We start from the raw sequence: 9889 nt of genomic DNA, 5'->3' as shown, positions 1-9889 counted from the left end.
GGGGGAGGGTGGCTGGGGCTAGAGCGGCACATCTGGGGGGAGGGTGGCTGGGGCTAGAGCGGCACATCTGGGGGGAGGGTGGCTGGGGCTAGAGCGGCACATCTGGGAGGGTGGCAGGGGCTAGAGCGGCACATCTGGGAGGGTGGCAGGGGCTAGAGCGGCACATCTGGGGTGGGTGGCTGGGACTAGAGCGGCACATCTGGGGAGGGTGGCTGGGGCTGGAGCGGCACATCTGGGGGAGGATGGCTGGGGCTGGAGCGGCACATCTGGGGGGAGGGTGGCTGGGGCTATAGCGGCACATCTGGGGTGGGTGGCTGGGGCTGGAGCGGCACATCTGGGGGTGGCTGGATCACAGCGGGGGGCAGGAGAGCTGCTTCCCGCGGGGACCAGGTGGCCGGCCGAGACCGGGCGTTCTGGAAGCGGCTCCTGGCTCGCGGCGCAGCGGGCGCGCCTGTCCCTTTAAACCGGGCGGGCGGGGGGCGTTCCCATGGTGCCTAGCGGCGGGCGGCTTGGATTTTAAATCCTAGCAACCAATGGGGAGCGCGCTGGGGGCGTGTAACGCTCCGGCTCGAGGTTTGAAATTGTTACAGTGTCGGCGCGGCCGGCGGCGAGAGCGGGGCCCGGAGCAGCGGGGCGCGGAGCGGGGCGAGGGCAGCGCAGGGCCGGGGTCGGGATCATGAGCGCGGGGGCCGGGAAGGGGGTGAAGCCGGCGGGCGCGGCGGAGCCCGGGAAGGCGGCCGGGGCCGGGGCCGGGGCCGGCGCCGGGGCCGGGGCGGCGGCCAAGGAGATCCCCAAGGTGCTGGTGGATCCGCGCACCCGCCGCAGCTACATGCGCGGGCGGTTCCTGGGCAAGGGCGGCTTCGCCAAGTGCTACGAGATCGCGGAGCTGGAGAGCCAGGCGGTGTTCGCCGGCAAGATCGTGCCCAAGTCGCTGCTGGTGAAGCCGCACCAGAAGGAGAAGATGTCCATGGAGATCTCCATCCACCGCAGCCTGGCGCACCGCCACGTGGTCGGCTTCCAGGGCTTCTTCGAGGACAGCGACTTCGTCTTCGTGGTGCTGGAGCTCTGCCGCCGGAGGGTGAGGGGGGCCCGGGGGGAACGCGCTGGGGGGGGGGGGAGCCCCGACTCGGTCCGGGGGGGGGGGCGTTGGCTCGCTGCGGGGCCGCCCTCGGTTTGCCCCGCGGGTGGCGGGATGCCCGCGGTTAGCCGGGCCGGGCTGGGGACCACGTTCCACGGGGGGTGGGGGCGGCGCCACGGCCGGAACCCTGAAAGTGTCTCGGCGTTCCACCCTGTCTGAGCGTTCGAAGCGCCTTAAAGGGCCAGCCGCGCGGAGCGGCGGGGCGCGGGGCGGGACCCTCCTCAACCCCCCCATGGCAACTCTCCTCTCAGCCGAGCTAGGGCGGGCTGATGCCCGCGGGGCAGAGTCCCCAGGGGTAGAACGGTGAGGGAGGCAGGCTGGGTGGGGCCTGGCCCCGGGGGCTGAGGATACCTGGTTTTCAGGAGGGTGGGTTGGGTTGGGCGGTCTCACCTGGGACACGGGTGGGATGGGGTGGGAGGGGGCCGCTAACTGGCTCTCAGGCGGTGCTCATGTTCCTGCCGCTCTCCTGGCCCCCAGTCCCTGTTGGAGCTGCATAAGCGGAGGAAAGCATTGACCGAGCCCGAAGCGCGGTACTACCTGCGGCAAACAATCCTGGGCTGCCAGTATCTGCACGGCAACCGGGTCATTCACAGGGACCTCAAGCTGGGCAACCTCTTCCTCAACGATGACATGGAGGTGAAAATAGGTATGGACACCTGCAGGGCACATCCCTATCCCCCTGCCTGTGGAGGGGAGAAGCATGTCCAGGAATCTGTCACAGCCCAGGGACCCCTTCCCTTAGTCTCTTGCTGCAAAGATTCCTTGGGATGCTCTCCATTGAGCGCTCCTAGAAAGGACAGCGCAGAGAGCAGGGTGCTCTGCTACCACAAAACCACATGATAGCTTCTTAACTTATGCCAGAATACTTCCCCCTTTCTGGGCGGGCTACCCTGAAACCAGCCTCTCTCAGGCTGTTTAAGACTCAATGTTTGGAGGATGTTGCCTATAATTCTGCCACTTGTGGCTCAGCAGCAAGGTCTGTGACCACTGACTGTCAACCATTGAGCTAAGGAAACAAGTCTTGTCTGCCTGGTGCGTAACCCTGACCGACACACACATTCTTTCAAGGTGACTTTGGCTTGGCAACCAAAGTAGAATATGATGGTGAGCGTAAGAAGACCCTGTGTGGGACGCCAAACTACATAGCTCCTGAGGTGCTGGGCAAGAAGGGACACAGCTTTGAAGTGGACATTTGGTCCATCGGCTGCATTATGTAAGTTTTATGACAAATCTTCACTTTGTGTGCCCTTAAACTTGGGCCTTCAGCATGTAATGGGCTTAAGGCTGCCGAGATGAGCCAGCTCAGTGAACTAGACTGCGATCGGTTCCAGGTTTCAAGTTAATCTTAGATTGTAAGGAGCCTTTTTCTTAAAGGAGACGCTATAAAACAAAGATGACCAATTCCAAGCCAGGACCTGGTTAAGTGCAGACTAAGGGTACGTCTATGCAACACCAGCTATGGCATTGCAGCAGAGCCGCTGTGGTGTTACAGTGCAGATGCTTTCTACATCGACTGAAGGGTTTTTCCGTCGATGGAGTTAATCCACCTCTCGGAGGAGAGTGCATTAGCTACGTCTAGGGAAGAAGCCTTCCATTGACCTAGTTGTATCTAAACCACAGCACTTGAGAATGGCATTTTTCACAGCCCTGAGCGACGTAGCTAGGTTGATCAGATTTTTACACGTAGACCGGGCCTGAGGCTCTAACTACCCTGAGACCCAGCTGTGTGCTGTTCTCTAGCTACAATGCTGCTAACAGGGTTCAAATCTCTGTACGGACTGGGTCTTAAATGTTACAATTTAAAATTAACTGTTTGAAAATTCGGCTGCCCTAGCAGGACTACTCCCATAAAGGTAGTAATCAAGTGGTGGAGATGGGTAATGATTCTCCGCTTCCTTCATGGCTCGTTTGCTTTGTAACTGGGATTTGACTATCTCCAGAAAATTCGTCAGATCTGACCATCTCTGCAATTTTTCTGCTTACCTTGACCTGCCAGCTGTTGTGTGTGCACCCACTGCATTTGCAGGCTAACTTCCTGTTGTAGGGCAGGTTATTTTGAAGCTTCTCTCTTTAAAGTCCCAAGTGCCACCTTCTAGCTGGAACTCTCTCCAGAGGGTACCAGGTTCCAATCTCCTCCCTTAGGGAGCAGGGAACTGGAAATCGAACTGGCATTTCAAATTCAATTGTCTTCTGCCCTTCATCTCCTGGGTGTGTGGTGATTCCCGCCGCTGCGAAAGACACCTCGTGGAAATCTTGCGGTCTTCTTGTGACAGGCTTTTATATATCTTAAATATACAGGTACACTCTCCTGGTAGGGAAGCCACCCTTTGAAACCTCTTGTCTAAAAGAAACATACATCCGAATTAAGAAGAACGAGTATAACATCCCCAAGGTAAGGAGCCTGTTGCAGAGGGGAGCGCTCGTCCTCCTGGCCGATCTTTGTCACCTTAATGAAAGAGCCGATATCATGGAGCTGTGCAGAAGCCAAATTGCTTTTCTGGTGCCTGCTCATAACCATGGATGGCTTTCAGCATCCTGAGTACAGATGAGGAGACACCCGGCAAGGAGATACATTTGTGTTAAGCCTTTCTAGGTCTTAGTGCAGGGGTGTTAACTTGAAAGGCCAACTTCCCAGGGGAAGGGAGGGGGAGCTAGCCCCCCAAACTGGCACGGACATGCATTACAATATTTTGTTGGGTGATATCGTGGGCATGTAAGTGGCTCGAACTCCCTTCCTACCATTGGACTCCTTCAAATTCTGAGTCCAGCCACAGAGGAGAACTGGTCTGGGTATCAAACCATCCCTGCCTGCTGCCTGTCAGGCCCTTCTGCAGTCATTGTACTTGCACCAGGAGTTTTCTCACTGAGAGCCATTTAGAACTCTAATCCTCCTCAGCTCCTCCAGGCCTGAGTCCCAGTCTTCCTCCCCCCCAACCATGCACACCCTCTGCTTGGCGCAGGAGAGCCTCTCTAGTTGTGGGGCTGACCTATCCATTGTGCACACCAGTGCTAGGTTGTGCTTATCCCCTGGCCCTCACTCATGAACCCTGCCTGTCCCCTCTTTCAGCACATCAACCCCGTAGCTGCTAATCTCATCCAGAAGATGCTGAGATCTGACCCTGCCACCCGCCCTACCATTGACGAACTGTTGAATGATGAGTTCTTCACATCAGGTTACATCCCCACCCGGTTGCCCACCACCTGTCTAACCATCCCGCCTAGGTTTTCAATTGCCCCCGGTGGATTTGACCCGAGTGGACGGAAACCTCTTACCGCTCTCAACAAAGGTAAGATTTGGGGAGGGGGCGGGATGTAGGTTTTCACGGTGTGTGGCAATTACAAGACAGCCCTGGGTTACAGTGGGGAGGCGGAGAAGACTGGGGTTGAGAGTAAATTACAGATGAAAACCCTGCTTGGCGCTCTGTGACATACGGTTATGCCTAGTGAGCTCATGTGGCGATGCTGTCCTGGAAATCCAGCGCTGCCCCTTGCAGGAGCGGTCACTACTCTTCTGACCGATTCCCCCACAGCATGGAGAGAAGGATATCTGAAACGTACTGCGAATGGAGCATCCTGGCCCCGGGACCCAGGACACGTCGGGCCTCTTCTCTGTTGTGCTCGGGGCAGTGCCAGTGAGGGAGGATGGCAGCTCACTGGGGCAGCCACTGCAGAACTGGATCCTCTTCTTCCCATTTGGCAATAACCTGGCAACACCCGACCCAAGTTGAGGCCTTATGCCAGTTTAATTCTCTAGGGGTCCTGCCACCACCCAGGAGGCTAATGCCCTAAGGGAAGATGGTGCCCCCGGCAGCTCTTAACTCCGTTCTCTTCCTTCCTACCTCTGCCCACTAGAGGAAGTGGCTAGTATCCCAAGCAGGGTAAGACCATCTCCTCCCGTGAGGTATGGACGCTGACACGGTCGTCAGCGTTAGTTGGGGTAATGCTGCTCCGATGGAGCAGGCGGCTCATCAGCCCTGGGCGGGGGGGTCCTGCAAACTGCTACAGCTGGGTTGGAAGGTAAATCTAACTTCTCCTGAAACCGTCTGCCAGCTTTAGCCTTCATGCTACTAACACAGCTGCCGCGCTGCTCTTCTCCTCTGGCTCAGGCCTGGACAGCCCTGCCTTAGATAAAGCCCATGAAAAGGAAGACGAAGCAGCACTGCGGGAGCTGGGCGAGCCTGTCGACTGCCACCTAGCTGACATGTTACAGCAGCTGAGCATGGCCAATGCAGCGAAACCCTCGGAGAGGGCAGTGGTGAGACAAGGTGAGCTACGGGTGTGGGCTGACAGATAGCAGGATCCCTGCACAGCCTGCCCTGCTATCGGACATGCTGCTCTTTGACCTCAGAGCCTACAAGTGCTACGAGGTGCTTGGATTAAAATCTCCCAAGCGGAGGGTTGGTGGAGGAGCTCCTCGCCCCTCCCCTGGCTCCCCCTTGCACCCAGCAAGTCAGCTGAGGGTGTCACATGTTGCTTTACAAACATTATTTAACAAACTCCATTTCTGTTGCAGAGGAGGCAGAGGATCCTGCTTGCATACCCATCTTCTGGGTTAGCAAATGGGTGGACTACTCGGACAAGTACGGATTAGGTAGGGAGCGTCTTGGCATTGCCAGCAGCCGAGTTCACTTCAGCTGCTTCCCCCAACTTCCTGGGGGGGTGAGATCCAAAGGCCCAGGGTGCAAATCCTCCATCTGATGTAGCTGGTTCTTATACCCTGTTAACCAGTTAACGTGCAGTGCCTCAGATGTTGCCATCCCTGAGAGCAGCACAAAATACTCAGCTGATCGAAGGAACCATGAACATCCTGCGGCAACCCCTTACAGTCTAAAGAGCATAGGATTTCAGATCCGCAGCCTGGCAGGCACTGAACACTTTATGCCCCAGCGACCACATGGCAGGGTGGGGTGGGTGGGGTGAAGATGCTGACCAACGAGGCCAGCTGAGACGGCATTGGCATTCTGAGGAGGGCAGTACAATGAAGAGGGAAGCTCACTGCAGTCGTTTGTTAAATGACTAACTCTTGCAGGGGAGGTTTCCCCACATAGTCCTTTGAGAACAGGAGCGCTAGACCAGTGGTTCTCAATCAGGGGTATGCAAAGTTTTCCCAAGGGGTACATCAACTCATCTAAATACGTAGCCTGTTGTAAAACGAGGCAAATAAAAAGCACTAGTGAAGTCAGTACAAACTAAAATTTCATACAGCCTTGTTTATACTGTTCTATATATTATACACTGAAATGCAAGTACAATATTTATATTCCAATTGATTTATTTTATAATTTGTATGGTAAAAATGAGAGTCCGCAATAGTGTGCAGTGACACTTCTGTATTCTTATGTCTGATTTTGTAAGCAAGTACTTTTTAAGTTAGATGAAACTTGGGGTACACAAGACAAATCAGACTCCTGAAAGGGGTAGAGCAGTCTGGAAAGGTTGAGAGGCCCTGCTCTAGAGAGCTGAGAGGCACCAGGGTAAGCCAGAGTGGGGGGCTTCTGCTAAGGCACCCTTACAGCTTATAGCATCCCAAGCCTGGAGACATTCAGTGTTCGGAGATCTAACGTCTTCCCTTCTCTAACCAGGCTACCAGCTGTGTGATAACAGCGTTGGGGTTCTCTTCAATGACTCCACCCGTCTCATTATGTACAACGACGGGGACAGCCTACAGTACATTGAGCAAAACAGCACCGAGTCCTACTTCACTGTGAGATCCTACCCCTCTGCGTTAACTAAGAAGGTCAGTCACTCTGGAGATGCAAATTTAACAGCAGCTAGGAGCTGTGTCCTCCTCCTTCCCCTGCCACACTGTGGGTCTGAACGGCTATCTAAGCAGACAAAACATAATCAACATATCTAGGGGCTGGCTAGAGAGGTTACATCTTTGCTCCCCCCCCCCCCCCCCCCCCAAAAGAGCACTGGCAGCAGTTCAGGTTCAGTTTCCACTTTGTAAAAACCCAGCGTGAATGCAGCTTCACAGAAACATTAACAATAGTTCTCTGCAATGCTGGAAACCACCTGGGCTAAAGAATAAACCCCTGAAGTGAGGCCAGGTATAACCACCAATCTAGGTTCATTGTCCAAGCACACTGTTCTGGTTTGTTCACATCTTACAATAACCTGGCAGGTTGGCGTCAAGATGCAAGTCCTGATTTCGTCTCTTGGGTCACTGCCTCGTCCCAAGGTTTCACTGCTGAGGGCAATGGAACTAATGCTGATCGGCCCACTTGGGCCATGCAGCTATGGAAGCAGACACTGCCTTGGAAGTATGATCTTCCCCACACAGCCTCCTTCGTCCTGCTAACCCATGTTGCTGTCTCTATAGATAACACTACTGAAATACTTTCGGAACTACATGAGTGAGCACCTGCTAAAGGCTGGAGCCAACATCACGCCCCGGGAGGGGGATGAGCTGGCACGCCTCCCCTACCTCCGCACCTGGTTCCGGACTCGCAGCGCCATCATCCTGCACCTGAGCAACGGCACCGTGCAGATCAACTTCTTCCAGGTGAGAGCTGCTCGCATGGTAGCAGGAGCAAAACCTCCGGTGGCAGCAGCTCACCAACCACTTTGGGGGCCTTGTCACACGCAGAAGATGGTGATATCAGGTGGTCACAACTTAGGACAGATTTCAGACTAGCTGACCCAGGACTGGAAGGCCCCGTAGTCCATTTTCTCAATACCTGAGCCACCCAGACTCACTAGCACTGCTCACTAATCAAGGCTATTGTGCCTTATTAATCCTTGGTGCTGCTGTTTGCCAGGGAGCTTGTGCAGATCTGGCTGGCCACGTGGTGCTGGCTCCCTTTTCTGTTGTCACTTGCTGAAATCCTTTAAAAGAACGAAATGCAGTAGGTGCTTTCCTGGTCCTGCTTCTCCATGGCAGCAGAGACAGGCGAGGGGATTCTAACTGGGGTGCACATGGGATGTGCTGCCGAGGAACGGTTCACCTAGGATGGCCTGAGGACCCCCATGGCTGGCTGTGAACCAGTGGGCTCAGCCTACCGAGGGACCTCTCACGCGCTATGCGTTCTCTCTGTAGGACCACACTAAAATCATCCTGTGCCCCTTGATGGCGGCGGTCACCTACATCGACGAGAAACGGGACTTCCGCACGTACAAGCTGAGCCTGATCGAGGAGCACGGCTGCTGCAAGGAGCTGGCCAGCCGGCTACGCTACGCCCGCACCATGGTGGAGAAGCTGCTCAGCTCCAAGTCTGGCTCGGCCCGTACGAAGCTCTCTGCTTAGAACCCAGCTGTAATGGACTCAGCGTCTGTGCCAAACTGTTACGGCCTCGGCCGGAGGGGCCTCTGCAACACCCTCCCGTCAAACTGTAACCTCCCACCAGCTGGGCCACCTCCCTGCTGCCAGCTGCACTGGGGCCGCAGGAGGGGCCGCTGCTGAGGAAATGGTGCGTCTTTATGCCATGGCCACACTGGCCCCTCAGCACCCATTAGAAAGTTGCTTTTATTGAATATCTAGTTTTTCTAACTGTCCAATCCCCCCAGCCCTTGTTCCACGGCCTTGACGCAGCCTCCTTTGGAGAACAGAGCATGGGCAGGGCAGAGTTCTGTAAGTTATTTGTATGTTTGTGATGCTCTGGGGCTCCCTTCCCCCTCCCGTAGCGACTGTAAGATATTTAATGTGCTCACATGCTGACTCTGAGCAATCAGCCTTTTAATATTGAAACTAATCTGCACCAAATTAAAAACTCTTGTATATTACGTAACTTGATTAAAGATTGGTCTCTGCAGCCCCCTCCCCCCCTGCATCTCTGGGTCCCCCCTAGCGTGCAGTGCCCCCGCTCTGGATGAAGGGCTTTGCCTGGCCCATGGGGGAGACCCTATTAAGTACGAGGTAGAAGGAAGATTTCTCTCTCTGCTGCGTTCCATCTCTAGCACGGGAGGTAGGGTGGACTCACCTGCACGTGGTCTGTTAATACAGCCTGTAAGGAATCCCCAGTTCTTCCAAGGGGCTGCTGTTTAATTCTGTGATGTGCTCTCCCCACAGCTGCAGTGCCCATCCAGTCTGCGTGCACACCTGCCTTGTCAGAGCAAAGCTGTTAAAGGGCCATCTGCCTTCCTTCCCCCTGCATGCTGCAGCAGCCGGGGGGGGGGGGTGGTCAAGACAAGCACCCTGCAGTTAGTTCTTGGGCAGACACAGTAAGTGAGGTAGTTCTCACCCTCTAGGCACCGTGGTGGCTGTTGTATTGCTGGTGTCTGTCCCCCTAAGAACAGGAAGAGGCCCCACCTCACCTCTTGTGGGTGTGTTGCAGGAGTGACAGAGACCATGATCTGTCCCCTCCTCCCATGGTGGGTTTTAGAAGGGACAGGGGCCCTCCAAGTCTTACATCCCCCTGGCTTTGGCGCTTGCTGTGCCTGTAGTCCATAGCATGGCTTCCACAAGTGCCACAATTCAGCTGTGGGACTAGGCCCGGATACCTCTCAAAGAACTCACCATCGCCTGCCTGTCACAGATCCCCCAGAAATGCTGCCTAGCCCAGTGCCAGGTGCTCTGAGTCAGTGACAGCTGCAGGGAGGGTTTTGATCTTCCCCTGTTAAGATGCAGTATTGGGCTCTGCTGGGGGGGGGGGGGGGGGGGGCTGCACCTCAGCAGGGAGCCCCTCTGCCCATTTGAGGCCAACCTGAGTAATTCTTTCCCCTTCCCTCCCCCCAGGGGAACTGAGTTACTGGTTTTGACTCTTCCCTGCCTAACTCTGCTATTCAGGGGCAAGGTCTCTACCATGCTTTAGG

The 9889-nt window shown here is 55.6% G+C and overlaps 1 protein-coding gene across 1 annotated transcript; it reads left to right on the top strand.

Moving 5' to 3' along the window:
* Positions 1-769: 769 nt before the first annotated feature.
* PLK1 (polo like kinase 1) lies at positions 770-8847 on the top strand. Its single transcript, XM_024217853.1, has 10 exons — positions 770-1078; positions 1616-1784; positions 2207-2351; positions 3437-3530; positions 4206-4425; positions 5245-5403; positions 5652-5729; positions 6721-6875; positions 7461-7643; positions 8178-8847. The coding sequence occupies exons 1-10, from the start codon at positions 830-832 to the stop codon at positions 8382-8384; spliced, it is 1659 nt and encodes a 552-aa protein (XP_024073621.1). The 5' UTR covers positions 770-829; the 3' UTR covers positions 8385-8847.
* Positions 8848-9889: the final 1042 nt, after the last annotated feature.

Source organism: Terrapene carolina, unplaced genomic scaffold, assembly GCF_002925995.2.
Source record: "Terrapene carolina triunguis isolate 2854851 unplaced genomic scaffold, T_m_triunguis-2.0 Scaffold93, whole genome shotgun sequence".
NCBI lineage: Eukaryota > Metazoa > Chordata > Testudines > Emydidae > Terrapene > Terrapene triunguis.
Note: the sequence above shows the minus strand (reverse complement) of the source record. Positions and strands in the feature narration are given on the sequence as shown.

Bases quoted from the DNA above. Each gene is read 5' to 3' on its own strand.
- PLK1 (XM_024217853.1), top strand. From the start codon at position 830: ATGCGCGGGCGGTTCCTGGGCAAGGGCGGCTTCGCCAAGTGCTACGAG. The intron at 4,426-5,244 runs GTAAGATTTGGG...CCTCTGGCTCAG, and splicing joins TCTTACCGCTCTCAACAAAG to GCCTGGACAGCCCTGCCTTA. The intron at 7,644-8,177 runs GTGAGAGCTGCT...TTCTCTCTGTAG, and splicing joins TGCAGATCAACTTCTTCCAG to GACCACACTAAAATCATCCT.